The sequence below is a fragment of the Bufo gargarizans genome, unplaced genomic scaffold (genome assembly GCF_014858855.1).
Source record: "Bufo gargarizans isolate SCDJY-AF-19 unplaced genomic scaffold, ASM1485885v1 original_scaffold_1956_pilon, whole genome shotgun sequence".
Classification (NCBI taxonomy): Eukaryota; Metazoa; Chordata; class Amphibia; order Anura; family Bufonidae; genus Bufo; species Bufo gargarizans.
In genome coordinates this window covers 133,560-151,422 of record NW_025334582.1, presented here as the reverse complement: position 1 = coordinate 151,422, position 17,863 = coordinate 133,560, and the positions used below count along the sequence as shown (strand labels likewise).

The following is a 17,863-nucleotide window of genomic DNA, read 5'->3' as shown; positions in this document are numbered from 1 at the left end:
TGCATTCTCTGATCCGTCCTCCCACACAGCGCACAAACGCTGAACGCAACGGCGAGGAGGCAAAAATGTAAGTATTGTGCATAAAAGTACAAATCACATTCATCATTTTACTCTATGGAGTACGAGTACTAATACCTAGCCAACTGAGCAACAAAAGGCGGATGGATGGATGGATAGACAGATATGAGATACGCCATCGACTCCTCTACCCCGACCCCGGGTGTGTCCCCATTCCTCAACCCCCTATTTCCCACATGCTTTGGCAATACTAATGTATAATTTTAGACCTGCCAATAAAGCTTTATTGATAAGAGATAGATAGATAGAGAGATAGATAGATAGAGAGATAGATATGAGATAGATAGACAGATAGATAGATAGATATGAGATAGATAGATAGATAGATAGAGAGATAGATATGAGATAGATAGACAGATAGATAGACAGATATGAGTTAGATAGACAGATATGAGTTAGATAGATAGATAGACAGATAGATAGACAGATAGAGAGATAACATAGTTAATATCATTGAAAAAACACACAGGTCCATCAAGTTCAGAAGCATTATGAGATGCGATAGATAACGATATTGGTCTGTCCTAGGATCTTAGGACAGACGGAATAATCTGTTTAGTTGAGAGAACACAAATGTTTTCATATAGAATAGGTGATAGAATGTATAAAAGGAAAAAACAAATAATACTGCATCTGGAGAAATGATGATACTGGATGACTGTCACAGAGAGACAGCTGGTTAGGTGAAAGAGGGAGAGAAGAAGAGAAAAAAGAGAGACACAGGAAGGAGGGGACAGAGGAAGAGGGAGGAAGGAAAGCAGAGGAGAGAGAAGTGGAGAGGGGAGAAGAGAGGGAAAGAGAGATAAGAGGAGAGAGAGAGGGAGTTCAAAAAGAGAAGAGAAAGAAATGGTGGTAGAAGGGGAGAAGTGAGAGGAGAGACGAGAGTAGAAGATGAGAGAGAGCAAGGGAAAGAGATTCAGAGATGGAAAAGGGGGAGAGAAAGACAGAGGAGAGAATGACCAGAGAGACACGGGGCAGCTTTACTAGTGAAAATGCAGCAGTTTTTGGCTTATTTTGGTTGTTCTTTGCATCACATTTACTGTTTTACACTCTTTTCGAAGCATTTGTTCAACAAGAGGCATGGCCTTACGGGAAAGAGACATGGCTTAGTGTGAAAAGGGGGCATGGCATAAATGCACTTCTGTGTGCCAAAAATGCGCCAAAATGTTGGCGTATTTTTGGAGTGAAACTGTGCCAACTGTGTAAACGTAGACTAGACAGTTTTTTTGGTGCACAAACGGAATTCGAGCGTAAATCTGGAGCAGGATTTACGATCCTCTAAACTTATAAAGGTGTGCGCCGAGGAAGAGAGTGACCAGAGACATGGTGTGTGCAGGGGAGAGAGTGATCAGAGACATGGTGTGTGCAGGGGAGAGAGTGACCAGAGACATGGTGTGTGCAGGGGGAGAGTGACCAGAGACATGGTGTGTGCAGGGAAGAGAGTGATCAGAGACATGGTGTGTGCAGGGGAGAGAGTGATCAGAGACATGGTGTGTGCAGGGAAGAGAGTGACCAGAGACATGGTGTGTGCAGGGGAGAGAGTGATCAGAGACAAGGTGTGTGCAGGGGAGAGAGTGACCAGAGACATGGTGTGTGCAGGGGAGAGAGTGATCAGAGACAAGGTGTGTGCAGGGGAGAGAGTGACCAGAGACATGGTGTGTGCAGGGGGAGAGTGACCAGAGACATGGTGTGTGCAGGGAAGAGAGTGACCAGAGACATGGTGTGTGCAGGGCAGAGAGTGACCAGAGACATGGTGTGTGCAGGGAGAGAGTGACCAGAGACAAGGTGTGTGCAGGGAGAGAGTGACCAGAGACATGGTGTGTGCAGGGAAGAGAGTGATCAGAGACATGGTGTGTGCAGGGAGAGAGTGATCAGAGACAAGGTGTGTGCAGGGAGAGAGTGACCAGAGACATGGTGTGTGTAGGGAAGAGAGTGATCAGAGACATGGTGTGTGCAGGGGGAGAGTGATCAGAGACATGGTGTGTGTAGGGAAGAGAGTGATCAGAGACATGGTGTGTGCAGGGAAGAGAGTGATCAGAGACATGGTGTGTGCAGGGCAGAGAGTGACCATAGACATGGTGTGTACAGGAGAGAGTGACCAGAGACATGGTGTGTGCAGGGGGAGAGTGACCAGAGACATGGTGTGTGCAGGGGAGAGAGTGATCAGAGACATGATGTGGGCAGGGAAGAGAGTAACCAGAGACATGGTGTGTGCAGGGGGAGAGTGACCAGAGACATTGTGTGGGCAGGGAGAGAGTGATCAGAGACATGGTGTGTGCAGGGAGAGAGTGATCAGAGACATGGTGTGTGCAGGGAGAGAGTGATCAGAGACAAGGTGTGTGCAGGGGAGAGAGTGACCAGAGACATGGTGTGTGCAGGGGAGAGAGTGACCAGAGACATGGTGTGTGCAGGGGAGAGAGTGACCAGAGACATGGTGTGTGCAGGGGAGAGTAACCAGAGACATGGTGTGTGCAGGGAAGAGAGTGACCAGAGACATGGTGTGTGCAGGGGGAGAGTGACCAGAGACATTGTGTGTGCAGGGAGAGAGTGATCAGAGACATGGTGTGGGCAGGGGAGAGAGTAACCAGAGACATGGTGTGTGCAGGGGAGAGAGTGACCAGAGACATGGTGTGTGCAGGGGGAAAGTGATCAGAGACATGGTGTGTGCAGGGAGAGAGTGATCAGAGACATGGTGTGTGCAGGGAGAGAGTGATCAGAGACATGGTGTGTGCAGGGAGAGAGTGATCAGAGACATGGTGTGTGCAGGGAAGAAAGTGACCAGAGACATGTGTGCAGGGAGAGAGTGATCAGAGACATGGTGTGTGCAGGGGAGAGAGTGACCAGAGACATGGTGTGTGCAGGGAGAGAGTAACCAGTGACATGGTGTGTGCAGGGGAGAGAGTGATCAGAGACAAGGTGTGTGCAGGGGAGAGAGTGATCAGAGACATGATGTGGGCAGGAAGAGAGTAACCAGAGACATGGTATGTGCAGGGGGAGAGTGACCAGAGACATGGTGTGTGCAGGGAAGAGAGTGATCAGAGACATGGTGTGTGCAGGGGAGAGAGTGACCAGAGACATGGTGTGTGCAGGGGAGAGAGTGACCAGAGACATGGTGTGTGCAGGGGAGAGAGTGACCAGAGACATGGTGTGTGCAAGGGAGAGAGTGACCAGAGACATGGTGTGTGCAGGGGAGAGAGTGACCAGAGACCTGGTGTGTGCAGTGGAGAGAGTGATCAGAGACATGGTGTGTGCAGGGGAGAGAGTGATCAGAGACATGGTGTATGCAGGGAGAGAGTGACCAGAGACATGGTGTGTGCAGGGGGAGAGTGACCAGAGACATGGTGTGTGCAGGGAGAGAGTGAACAGAGACATGGTGTGTGCAGGGAGAGAGTGACCAGAGACATGGTGTGTGCAGGGAAGAGAGTGATCAGAGACATGGTGTGTGCAGGGGAGAGAGTGACCAGAGACATGGTGTGTGCAGGGGAGAGAGTGATCAGAGACATGGTGTGTGCAGGGGAGAGAGTGACCAGAAACATGGTGTGTGCAGGGGAGAGAGTGATCAGAGACATGGTGTGTGCAGGGGAGAGAGAGTGACCAGAGACATGGTGTGTGCAGGGGGAGAGTGACCAGAGACATGGTGTGTGCAGGGAAGAGAGTGACCAGAGACATGGTGTGTGCAGGGGGAGAGTGACCAGAGACATGGTGTGTGCAGGGGAGAGTGACCAGAGACATGGTGTGTGCAGGGAGAGAGTGATCAGAGACATTGTGCAGGGGAGAGTGTGACCAGAGACATGGTATGTGCAGGGGGAGAGTGACCAGAGACATGGTGTGTACAGGGGGAGAGTGACCAGAGACATAGTGTGTACAGGAGAGAGTGACCAGAGACATGGTGTGTGCAGGGGAGAGAGTGATCAGAGACATTGTGCAGGGGAGAGTGTGACCAGAGACATGGTGTGTGCAGGGGGAGAGTGACCAGAGACATTGTGCAGGGGGAGAGTGACCAGAGACAAGGTGTGTGCAGGAGAGAGTGACCAGAGACATGGTGTGTGCAGGTAGAAAACTATTTGTAATTTTGTAATAATTTGCAGAGTTGCATATGAATGTCCTTTGGCAGTGGAGGTGGTGGGGTGTCCTGCTCCGTACATCCCCGATCCCCCCCCCCCTCATCACCCCAGGTCCTCATCCTGATCTGTCTCCAGTTGATTACAATACTATTTTATGAATCGGCCCCCTCCCTCCTTCCCGTATATCTATCTTCTGCAGCTACCTGGGTTCTGAACTTGGACGGCAGATCCTCCTCACATCCTGAGCCAAATGATATAAACTTAAATGATTGCACAGCACATCGCTGCCCCCGTATTAAAAAGGGGTCAATTGACTTCTATCTCCAAAATAGAAAATCCTCAATTTACAGCGTGGGGGCTCGTCGGAGCCTCTCATCCTGAGCAATGCTTTTTGGCAGCTGTGTTCCTGCGGCTGCCTTCCCTTGCATACATTTAGCTCAATAACTCTGCCTGTCAATATCTATTTACCTCTATTTAAGTAACTCCTTGTAGGGTTAAGAGGTTGGCCGGGAGATAAGGCAGATCTAAGCTTGGAGGGACCACTGGGCATTGCGCTTTGTGGGGGTGTGTGGCCACCCTATGCCCATTTGTCTCCTCCAGTTGCTATTGGCCGTGGACGACAACAATAATGAGGACTGGTCCCGGTGATGGGGTCCCATCAATCATGTGTTCTCAGTGTACATTACATTTGGTCATTACCTTGTTCCTGCTCCCAGGAGCAGTGATTGCTAATTCCAGTGCCGTCTCCCTGGCCGCCTCTTTAAGGTACCACCATTGGATTTCCAAAGAGAATGATGAGGAACCGCTGGCACGAAAAGCACAAGGCATCTCTATATCATCTCCCTCCCTGATAGTCACATCTTTGGGGACTTCAGTGAATGTGGCTGAGAGCAGAAGATAGAATTTACAGGGGGTGGTTAACAGCAGAGATTAATAGACAAGATCAGACTGTTCTCCTCTAATCTGATCTGGCTTTACTCGGGGGTCTACAGCAGTCTGTTAAATGAGACTCCAGTGGATTAAAAAGTAAAGTAATACACTATCCGTCAGCCCCCCCCCCCCCCCCATCCACGGCAAGCAATCTCTGGCTACTTTAAAACTGAGGATGACACCCCCTTCCTCCACCCCAATGCAGACCTGTCCCCTTCCCAATAAACCAGCAGCGGCCAAAATCCAAGCCACTTGTTTGTGCAGACCCAGCGCCCACCCCATTAGATCACCTGCACAATGACCCATTTACGCCCCCCCCCTTCACATACATATTTCAAGCTTAATTATATCCCAAGCTTCCCGTGCAGATGTTATATTGTTTCTAGGGCTTGGAAAAGTCTCATTTGAAATTCTAATTTTCTTGCTTTCCGAAAGGGAGAGCGCTGCACCTGTAAATGGTGCAGGATGCAAAAAAACAAAAAAAAGGGGGAGCAAAAACATGCAACCCCCTCGATGCAAAATCTGGTATGTACTCACCGTGGACAGTGAAGAGGAGAGGGGAATTGAGCATCAGGTAACAAAGAGCACTGAAGAATCCTTGCTTTTCCATCTCATACATGTCAGTCGCAGGAGATCAGCCGGGAAATAAAACACACAATAGAGAGAATTAGGGAATTTCCAATCCCATGGCAAAGGTGGAGAAGACGTAGGAGGTCGGGGTGGAAAGTTATCGGTGTTATTTCCTTTAGAAATTCAATTATAAAATCCACATGGAGAGTTGCTGGGATCTCCTCTTGGATCAGCTGTGATCCAGTGGACACCAGATCCTTCCAAAACCCATGCCAAGATCAAAACTGGTGGTGACAGAAGCCCTAACGACTCAATGAGAAGCCTTCATCCCACTCCTGGTCAACGCAGGCGATCGACTCCTTGTCTCCTTGTTGATTTGATAGGTATAGAGAGATAGATATATACCCGAGATCTGCTTTGGATCATCCAAATCACCCGACTCTCCTCCCTTGACCCAATCTCAGTAGGACAGATCTGCAAGGAGAACCAAAGGTTTCTTGTTTACACTCCACAAAGGACCTCAACAAATGCATATCAGGTCAGAAAATCTCAGGATCCCCACCATCCCTTCATCCAGTGTAGAAAACCAGGATGTGGTGCAACAAGAAAAACAGAAGCCCCCCTCGAAAAAATTCTGCTAAAAAAAAAAAAGGTCCTTCAGGAACATCAAATGGCAGAGGGAGTTGAAAGCTGCATCCACCAAATCATGCTCATCATCACTTCACATGTGCCTTGGTCCCCACTTCACTAAAACCAGAAGGGGAGGGATGTGACCGAGCATGTCTGTTTAACCCCTCCAAGCCTGGAAGAGCTTTTACTGCCATACAGTGCTCCTCCGTACTACATCCACCACCACCAGGGCTGAAGGCTATGAGACAGCCTTCCTTTACAAGGGGGGTGCAATATAGAGACTGTTTTGTTTACTGGATGGAGGAAGCGAGACTACAGGGGGCTCATGAATTGGCGACGTGAAGGAAAGGGGGGGGGGGTGCACTTGTCGCAACAATAGGGACATTAAATCTCTCATTGAGACTAAGTGACCCCAACTGACGGCTTTGTAATGGGGAACAAAAAGCCGTCAGCAGCTTCCTGTCCGCCTCACGAGCGGGGAGCGACTGTATCCAATCCAAAGGTTATCACGCTTTAAGGATTAAAATGCAAATTCAAATAATTGCCCCCCCCCCACCCCCTATTTGAATTTAACCCATTAGGCGCAGATTTACCATTGACGACATCCCCCCACCCTAATCCAGCTCTTCTTCAACCCAGAAGTCCTATTGCAAAAATCTCGACGCCCCCCTACTCTAAATGACACAGCGTATGAAGGAATGGTGAAGGACATACACATATACCAGAGAGAGAGAGAGAGATCGATCTACAGATATAGGTTATTATAAAAAAAACTTACCCCCCCCCCCCTCCCATAATACCTGCACCATAGATGGTGATGAAGTCCTTGCCCCAGAGCAGGAGAAAATGAAGTCCTACTTGTCATATTCTAATGCAATGACTTCATTCTCTTGGTTCATACAGGACCAGGATGTAGGATTAGTAGGGGGGGGGGGGGGGGGGGTGTTGCACGGTTAGGGGGTAACAGGTACCCTACAAGTGTGCGATCGGCAGCAGACAGAATAGATTGCTCACCTCTCAGCTCTGCCATGCAGTCTGAAGATCATGCACAGTAGCATTGGTGTCTGATTCAGAGAAAATCCAAGAACTGCAGGGGTTGATGACAGGAGCCGGGGGTAGCATCATCCCAGGGCTCACCGGCTAGCAAGCACTATTTCAGGAATAAGGTGTCTTCCAGCCCTTGGCTTCTCTCCTTTCTGCAAAGTTAGCAGTCAGGGCTGAATCCAGCTTCCCCCACTCCCCAGCCTATGCAGTCAGATGGAACAGGCTTGCTGGAGCTTTAGCAGTCAGTACAGGGAGCAGAATTAACCTGTTCCTATGTGGATTTCACATCACCCCCTTGTAGGCATTGCACAGGTCTGCGCCAACCATGAGGGACCTGCAGGCAGGTTCCTCTCCTTGGGTTTTTCCTTTGCCTCCTTCTAGACAGGAAAGCACTGCAGATCTAGCAGCGATGGATCCAAGCTTCCCAAAGAGCCAGGCAGTGGTCCTCTCACAGGGAGGGGGCGTACTGCCTCCAGGTTTCCGCTGTCTGACCCTCATGAGAAGCTGTTGGGCCAGGGCCCCATAGATTGGACGGAGGAAGGACGGGGAGGAGGGTTATGGGAATGAAGAAGAAATGGAAGAAGAGAGGATTGTAATGAGGGATAGAGAGAGTAGACACGTAGACAAACTGTTGTGTTTTTTTGGACAGATGCCATGCTGGGACTTGTAGTCCTCCAGTAGTTGGAGTCATATACCTTGGCGCAGTTTTTTCAGACCGTTGGACTGGGGTCTGACGGCAGAGCATCTTATAGAAGACATTGGGGCGCAGATATTGAGGTTCTAGCGCTGCAAAGACTGCTGGGGTTTCCGGTATAATGTTTAAATTAATTACATTTTGTAATTTTATTTCCCCCCCCCCAAAAGGACATGACGGACATCTCTGATTGGGGGCGCATGTGGTGCCCACCCATAACGGCACATGATGTACACAGTATATACTATTTTGGATCAGTAAATGTGGCCCAGTGCAGGGCGCCTTTGTATAAACTGCTCCAGGTATGACTCCATAGAGTATCCTGGGTGCTGCCCCTGCAGAGGTGGCAGGGAGGTGGGCATAGGGGCTATTCCATACTGCCAATGGAAGGGGGAGGGGGGTCGTCACTGAAGGTGTGAGTGGGGGAATAGGACCTGCTCCCAGTCCTAAAAATAGTGAGGGGTGGACTGTAGGTGGATCAAAATAGACAGAAGGCGGGGCCAGCTATACCATAGTCAAGAACTAAATACCGCCCCAGCAGAACCAGATACCACAGTGCAGCACAATATACTGCCCCAGCAGAACCAGATACCACAGTGCAGCACAATATACTGCCCCAGCAGAACCAGATACCACAGTGCAGCACAATATACTGCCCCAGCAGAACCAGATACCACATCGCAGCACAATATACTGCCCCAGCAGAACCAGATACCACAGTGCAGCACAATATACCGCCCCAGCAGAACCAGATACCACAGTGCAGCACAATATACTGCCCCAGCAGAACCAGATACCACATCGCAGCACAATATACTGCCCCAGCAGAACCAGATACCACAGTGCAGCACAATATACTGCCCCAGCAGAACCAGATACCACAGTGCAGCACAATATACTGCCCCAGCAGAACCAGATACCACAGTGCAGCACAATATACTGCCCCAGCAGAACCAGATACCACATCGCAGCACAATATACTGCCCCAGCAGAACCAAATACCACAGTGCGGCACAATATACCGCCCCAGCAGAACCAGATACCACAGTGCAGCACAATATACTGCCCCAGCAGAACCAGATACCACAGCGCAGCGCAATATACTGCCCCAGCAGAGCCAGATACCACAGTGCAGCACAATATACTGCCCCAGCAGAGCCAGATACCACAGTGCAGCACAATATACTGCCCCAGCAGAGCCAGATACCACAGTGCAGCACAATGTACTGCCCCAGCAGAACCAGATACCACAGCGCAGCACAATATACTGCCCCAGCAGAACCAAATACCACAGTGCAGCACAGAATACTGCCCCAGCAGAACCTGGTACCACAGTGCAGCACAATATACTGCCCCAGCAGAACCAAATACCACAGTGCAGCACAATATACTGCCCCAGCAGAACCAGATACCACAGTGCAGCACAATATACTGCCCCAGCAGAACCAGATACCTCAGTGCGGCACAATATACCGCCCCAGCAGAACCAGATACCACAGTGCGGCACAATATACTGCCCCAGCAGAACCAGATACCACAGTGCAGCACAATATACTGCCCCAGCAGAGCCAGATACCACAGTGCAGCACAATATACTGCCCCAGCAGAACCAGATACCACAGTGCAGCACAATATACTGCCCCAGCAGAACCAGATACCACAGTGCAGCACAATATACTGCCCCAGCAGAACCAGATACCACAGTGCAGCACAATATACTGCCCCAGCAGAACCAGATACCACAGTGCAGCACAATATACGGCCCCAGCAGAACCAGATACCACAGTGCAGCACAATATACGGCCCCAGCAGAACCAGATACCACAGTGCAGCACAATATACTGCCCCAGCAGAACCAGATACCACAGTGCGGCACAATATACGGCCCCAGCAGAGCCAAATACCACAGTGCAGCACAATATACTGCCCCAGCAGAACCAGATACCACAGTGCAGCACAATATACTGCCCCAGCAGAACCAGATACCACAGTGCAGCACAATATACTGCCACAGCAGAACCAGATACCACAGTGCAGCACAATATACTGCCCCAGCAGAACCAGATACCACAGTGCAGCACAATATACTGCCCCAGCAGAACCAGATACCACAGTGCAGCACAATATACTGCCCCAGCAGAACCAGATACCACAGCGCAGCACAATATACTGCCCCAGCAGAGCCAAATACCACAGTGCAGCACAATATACCGCCCCAGCAGAACCAGATACCACAGTGCAGCACAATATACTGCCCCAGAAGAGCCAAATATCACAGCGCAGCACAATATACTGCCCCAGCAGAACCAGATACCACAGTGTGGCACAATATACCGCTCCAGCAGAACCAGATACCACAGTGCAGCACAATATACTGCCCCAGCAGAACCAGATACCACAGTGCAGCACAAAATACTGCCCCAGCAGAACCAGATACCACAGTGCAGCATAATATACTGTCCCAGCAGAACCAAATACCACAGTGCAGCACAATATACTGCCCCAGCAGAACCAGATACCACAGTGCAGCATAATATACCGCCTTACACACTACAGTATGAAACTGTATCATCGTCCTGAGGACAGACACACAGCTGAATTCAGGAGGCACCTGCGGCCACGGGCCAGGTGTAGAAGTGCCTGATGCTCCTACGTTAACCGATGCCGGGAGCAGCAGATCTTTATGTACCTGGCTGGTGACCAGGAGAGGTGCTTTTTTGTATAGATGGAAACCATATGCGCTACTTACCTTTGCCCAAAAATTATATAATTTTAGTGATTTGGTCATTTGAACAACACGACCCTTTGCTGAAGTCACTCGGTGGAGGGTAACAGGACCCTTTAACGGCAAACGATGGGAATGTTGCTATTGCACTGGCTTCACTTATGATTTATGCAGGTGCCACGTCTCTTTCCTGTAATTTGCAAAAGCCAAAGTTAGTCAGCACCTTCTAACAAAGCGAAATAAATCTGCAAATGTGCTGTGGCTGCAATGCAAACAGGAACAAAGATGCAGTAGGGCCCCGGCCCTGCTGGGGGCGCCATGATAAATGCAAATATGTATAGTAACAGCTTCGCAGTCCTCTCTATCCCCTCCTGCCTGCACTCATCTCTACTGGAGAGGTAAGTAACCTCAGGGCCCCAGGAATGCAGCATTAACTGTTCCTCCACCAGATTCTATTACATAAACCACCCCAAGACCACCAGGGACCCTTACATTAATCTCCATCAGTGTCCTAGACACCAGGTGTCCTGATATTAACTCCTTCACTACCAAAAACCAAAGGCCCTTTTGGGATCCTTACTTTGCCTCCTTCCCCTTTCCTACACCACCAAAGATACTAGAATTTACTGCTGTACTGGAATAGACCACCAGGCATCCTTAGATTTACCCCTTCACTGACCTAGACCGCCAGTTAAAGGAAATGTCCTCTTTTTTTTTTTTTATATTCATGACCTATCCTCAGAATAGGTCATCAATTTCAGATTGGCGGGGACACCCTTGAAATAGGAAGAAGCCGTCCCATTGACGAGAATGGGGAGAGCGGAGTTGTCGTCGCTGCAATTGCGAGGATAGGTCATCAATAGAAAAAAAAGCGGACAACCCTGCCTAAACTACATCGCCGCCTATATGGATATTAATCCCTTCACTGCCACAGCCTACCAGGGACACTGGAATGAACCCCCTCACTTTACTAGACCACCAGGGATCCTGATATTAACCCCTTCAACGTCCCAAACCACAATGGACATTAAGGCTTAGACAGAACATTGCCAGCGCTTATATAATGTGCCCCCCAAAAATGAGTCATGACATGGTTCTCCAATCCTGGTACTTTAGAACGGGAATTTGGGTTTATGCATCTATGGAAGACTTTAAATGTCCCCTATATCCTGAATAGTCAGGATCTGGGAGCGAGATGGCGAGGGATGTGCTGCATACTCGGCCCTGACGCTTCCGTCGGTGGCACACCAAAGATTGTTTCATTTGCTGGGAAAAAAAATAATGCAATACTGTAAATGTCTGAGTTTTGCTGACATGAAGATAGATGGTGATGGAGCTGACGTTGACCAGTTAATGCAATAGGTGAGCGCAGCGACATTCATAAAGCCCGGACAAGCAAGATTTAATTAATCCCATTAGAGGAAGAGATATTCCACAAAGTAGGGGGCTCAAAAAAAGAGCAAGACGATTACAAAAGAGCAGAATTGTTCCAAACATTTACATAATATACATTATATACATCTGCAAGATGGATGACGTCTGCCATCTGTGCTCTTAGATGATGAGGGCAGGCAGAGAAGACAGCTGCCTAGGGCGACGTTACAATTTATGGTGCACATGTCTTTGTATGTTGATAATGCCGCAGGTGCCCAAGCTCCGCTCTATGAGGAGGCGAGGCACTGCAGGAGGTACATCGCCTTGCAAACTGCTCATGTGCAAAGGGAATGGAGGTGGAGGGAATTGTGGAGTTGGCTGGCATTGATGATCTGTGTGTGGGTAATATGATCTCTTACTCCAATGATGTCTGCGCTGAAATTACAGCAGCTTCGATATAAACTTGCAAAACTGTGCCAGGGAGACAAGATGCCTTGGGGCCTCTGCTCCAGAAAGGTCTCAATCCCCAGGTGGGTCAAGACAGATTGCATGTCCACAGATTTACATGCTAGTCCTGAGACGCAAAATAATTTAACACAAAGGCCTCCAGGGAAGGAGGCGACTGAGACTGTGATGTCAAATGTCCTATGTACAGGAATATAACTACTATAATACTGCCTCCTATGTACAAGAATATAACTACTATAATACTGCCTCCTATGTACAAGAATATAACTACTATAATACTGCTCCTATGTACAAGAATATAACTACTATAATACTGCCTCCTATGTACAAGAATATAACTACTATAATACTGCTCCTATGTACAAGTATATAACTACTATAATACTGCCTCCTATGTACAAGAATATAACTACTATAATACTGCTCCTATGTACAAGAATATAACTACTATAATACTGCCTCCTATGTACAAGAATATAACTACTATAATACTGCTCCTATGTACAAGGATATAACTACTATAATACTGCTCCTATGTACAAGAATATAACTACTATAATACTGACTCCTATATACAAGAATATAACTACTATAATACTGCTACTATGTACAAGAATATAACTACTATAATACTGCTCCAATGTACAAGAATATATCTACTATAATACTGCTCCTATATACAAGAATATAACTACTATAATACTGCCTCCTGTGTACAAGAATATAACTACTATAATACTGCCTCCTATGTACAAGAATATAACTACTATAATACTGCTCCTATGTACAAGAATATAATTACTATAATACTGCTCCTATGTACAAGAATATAACTACTATAATACTGCCTCCTGTGTACAAGAATATAACTACTATAATACTGCTCCTATGTACAAGAATATAACTACTATAATGCTGCTCCTATGTACAAGAATATAACTACTATAATGATCTTTTTATTTAAAAACAGGCAACAAAATATTACAATACACTTACTATAAAATCATAGAAAAGAATAAATATAAAGTGACATCACAATGCATTATACAATTGCTGACACATGGATGTTCCTCCAGTACATGTTATTGCGGTTATTTTTCAAGTCCTTCTTATATATCATCTTCAGACTTTCCAGGATATTATATAAGATTTTATCACAGGTCAGGAGCTCTCTGTTGATGACCAGGCAGCACCGCGCACACCACAGATGGTACATGGTCACCACATTCACTACATACAGGGAACTTCTGCTGTATTGTCTGAGATCTGGGGGGAAGTCTCCATACAAAAGCTGATTATACGGCTGTCCCACTAGATGTGGTAACTGAAGGGACCGTGACACGGCCTCCCATACCTGGACACTGAACGGACAGTCCAGCAGAAGATGCTCCATGGTCTCCAGTACCTGACGGCATTGCTCTCTAGGGCAGGATCTGTCTGGCACATTTCTACACTTTAGATTGTCCCTGACATACATTTTACCATGAAATGCCAGCCATGACACATCCTTCATGTGAGCGGGGACTCTGGGGTCCTCCAGGATTTTCACAGCCTGTTTTACATCCAGGTTCGGGGCGTTCCTCAGCTGGATATGGGCACTAAACTGAGACATCAGCAGGTTCTTATACATCTCCTTCCTACTGAGCTGCTTTACTTCACCATATAAGATTTTCCATTTAATGATCTTGCTAATTGCTTGTACCGCGTACCAGGAAACGTTATTCTTAATGCGCCCCGAGATCCTCTTAATGGGGTCACCTACCGACCACACAGACACAAACTGCTGGATCTGGTTCTTAAACAGACAACTCCACAGCTTCAACTCTGAACTCTTACAAAATGAGAAATTCCTCATCAGAAACATTAGGTTAAAGAAGAGCTCTGGGCAGGGCATGGACAGGCCACCCTCCTTCTGGGGGAGATAGACAATGTTCCTCCTGACTATATTCACCCTATTACCCCACAAGAAGTGGAAGAAGATATTGGTCAGTCTGGTAAGTAACTTATCGGGCACTGGGAACACCACACTGACATAGAGGAATAGCGGGAGCAGGAAGCTTTTCAGCAGGCGGATCTTCTCCTGATAGGTCAGCTTCCAGTGCCTCCAGCACTGCACCTTCTGCTCACACACCGCCAGCTTCTCCTCCCAGTTCACTTTCCCATCATCTACAGTTCCAAACTGAATCCCCAAAATCTTTATCTTGTCCTGCACTGTTCTAAAGGGCACTGAGAAGACCCCATGGTCACCCCCCAGCCACAACGCCTCGCTCTTATCCATATTCACAGCAGAATTCGACACTCGAGAGAAAGCTGCTATCTCCTGTTGTAGGGCCGCACAGTCCTCACTAGACGAGACCAGAACCGTCACATCGTCCGCATAAGCACAGAACTTTATGTCCACTCTTTTACTCTGTAGGTGACATTCTAACCCCAAGAGATTTCTATTATCCTGCAACTTTCTTAAAAAAGGATCCAGACTGAAGACGTACAATAATGGGCTTAGAGGGCAGCCCTGCCTTACACCAGACATGATCCTAAAGGGTTCTGCCAAGTGACCATTAATCAGAGGCTGGCTTACCGCCTCCATATAGAGAACCTGCAGCCATTGTACGAAGCGTGCAGGAAGGCCATACTCCAACAACACCTGGTACAGGTAGTCATGATGGACTCTGTCAAAGGCCTTGCTCTGGTCTAACCCCACCACATATGCTCCTCCACTGTGCTGCCTGATGTAGGTCACTGCTTCCCTCACCAGCAGCAATGAGTCCTCTATAGTCCGGCCTTTCACACCACACGTCTGGTTGGAGATGATCAGGTCATCTGCCACCGCACTCAGCCTGTGATACAAGATCTTGGCCAAGACCTTATAATCAGTGTTCAGTAAGGACAATGGACGCCAGTTTTTTAAGTCTTTTAGATTTCCTTTCTTTGCCAGGAGAACCAGAACAGATTTATACTGTGACTGCAGAAGTTTCCTGGCAGAGAGACAATCATTATAGACCTGCGCCAGGTCTGGGGCTAATATATCTCTGAACTCCTTATAGAATTCACTGGTCAGACCGTCCAGGCCCGGGCTCTTCCTGGTTTTTAAGGAGTCAATGCTCCTCTTCACCTCCTCCTCAGTTATTGGCTCGGCCAAGCCATCTGCTTGTGCATGATCTAATTTAGGGAGTTTGACGCCTTTCAGGTAAGTTCTGATGCTGTCACCACTTATCTGACGGCCTTTAAACAGATTTTTATAATAATCTCCAATAATCTTGTGGAGTTTAGTCTGATCTGACTGCTCCACCCCATGCTCATCTAACAGGCTGGTCATAAGCTTCCTGCTGACCCTGTTCTTACAGGCAATATAGGGGTCTGGGTTGTGAACCCCCCAATTATCAAACTGCCCCTCTGCTTTGAGAGACTTGAGGCGGTCATACTGCAGCTCCCGCATCTCCTGCTTTATCTGGCTGACGTATTTACCATCTATCTTCTCACCACTATTGATCTTACCATATACCCGGCTTAGCTGCAGCCTCAGTGCAGAATACCTCATATACTCAACATTACTATGCCTCCTCGCAGCACGTATCAGAAACTGCTTGATATCACCCTTCATACACTCCCACCACTCCGCTGTGTCATCACACATACACTGGGTGGTCCTCCGGTCATTATAGAAGGTGGTAAAGGCCTCTCTAAACCCTGGATCTTGCAGCACCGAGCCATTCACCTTCCAGTAGCCCCTACCACAGACCACGGCCCCGGCCAGATCCAACGTGACACTCACCATACAATGGTCAGAGAACTCTATGGGACTCGTCCTGTAGTCAGAGCTCCTCACTTCACGTTTTATATACACCCGGTCTATTCTACTGGCGTTACCGGCCTTATGGTAAGTGTAGGCTCTATTGGAGCCACGCAAACCATAGGGATCCACTAAATGAGCCTGCTGGACTATATTGTTAAGGAAGTTCTCATCATATTTCAATTGCTTATGACTACTGGAACGGTCCACATTACAGGAGACACTATTAAAGTCCCCGCACATTATAAACACCCTGGATGTAAAACAATATGGCTTCATCTGCTGGAACAATTCCCTCCTCTCCTTTCTAGTCTGAGGAGCATAGACATTAATGGCTCTATAATACACAGTGTCCAGTATGAAGTCCAGCATCAGACAGCGGCCCGGACAGATCTCCAGGACTCTCTCCACCTCAACTTCCATCTTATTGAAGAGAATCGCCACACCATCATTTCTCTCCAGCCCAAAGGACCAGAACGATGCTCCATGTCTCCAGTCTCTCTTGGCTGCAAACACCTGAGCATTGCTCTTCAAATAAGTCTCCTGTAAGAAGAAGATGTCAGATCTCTCCTGAGACAGACGTTGGTAGATCGCCTGCCGCCTGTTCTTGGTCTTCACACTGTTCACGTTTATAGAGCTGATTCTCAGCCTCATCCAGGTCACTTAGTTTTTCTTATTCTTTTTTCTCCTTCCACTACTGTGACCTTTAGAACCCCATCTTTTGGTGGACACTGAAGGGCCAGGTTCATCTTCCAGAGGGTCACCATCAGGGTTATGTGAAGAAACATAGTCCATTTCAATCTTTTCTTCTGACTCTTCTTCCCCTAGCGCACCATACTGCCCGGAGGTTATGGCCAGCACTGGCGGATCCGGGGTTTTCTTTGCTGTAGCGCTGTTCTTTCTTTTTACAGTCTGGAACCCCTCTTCATCCACAGAGGACCTCCTGAGCTTCCTGAGCCCTGCCGCTGGACCATCAGGCTTTGTAGACGTAGAGGGCAGTTCTTTAGGTGGTTTGGCAACTGGTTTACTGGTCACTTTACTCTGCAGATGAGAATTCTCTTCAGTGACTGGTACTTGTAGTGCTACAGATGGTACTTTAGTTTCCACAGCAGGATTTCTGGATATCAAAGCCTTTTCAATAGCTGGTATTTGTGGTTCAGCAGATGTTGTTACTTGTAATGGAGTAGTTTGGCTATCAGTCTCCAACTCTGCCGGTACTTGTAGTGCATCAGGAGGGTCACCACTCTCTACAGCAGGGTCACTAGTACTTTGCATTACTTCAGCAGGACGATTACCAGTTTCTGGGGCTGTATCTGCTCTTGCAGTGACATCCTCCTGACTTTCCTCCATGGCCTCTGAGAAGATCTCATCACTGCCTTTATTATGATCTGCATGCGGACAGTCCCGGAACGTATGACCAGATCCTAAACACAGGTTACAGATGACCGGACCTGTACAGTCGTCCTTTGAATGACCAAACTGTCCACAAAATGAGC

General features: G+C 47.9%; 1 protein-coding gene across 2 annotated transcripts in view; it reads right to left on the bottom strand.

Moving 5' to 3' along the window:
* VSTM2B (V-set and transmembrane domain containing 2B) overlaps positions 1-7,512 on the bottom strand; it is a 48,485-nt gene extending 40,973 nt beyond the window's left edge. The window contains exons 1-3 of one of the 2 annotated variants that reach the window (XM_044274659.1): positions 7,287-7,512; positions 5,610-6,116; positions 4,842-5,026 (exon numbers count right to left, since the gene is read on the bottom strand). In XM_044274659.1, the coding sequence (XP_044130594.1) occupies positions 4,842-5,026; positions 5,610-5,691 (267 nt within the window). In that variant the 5' untranslated portion in view covers positions 5,692-6,116; positions 7,287-7,512. Of the gene's footprint in view, positions 1-4,841; positions 5,027-5,609; positions 6,258-7,286 lie in introns of those variants that run through there. The other variant, XM_044274660.1, reaches the window with a different exon arrangement.
* Positions 7,513-17,863: the final 10,351 nt, after the last annotated feature.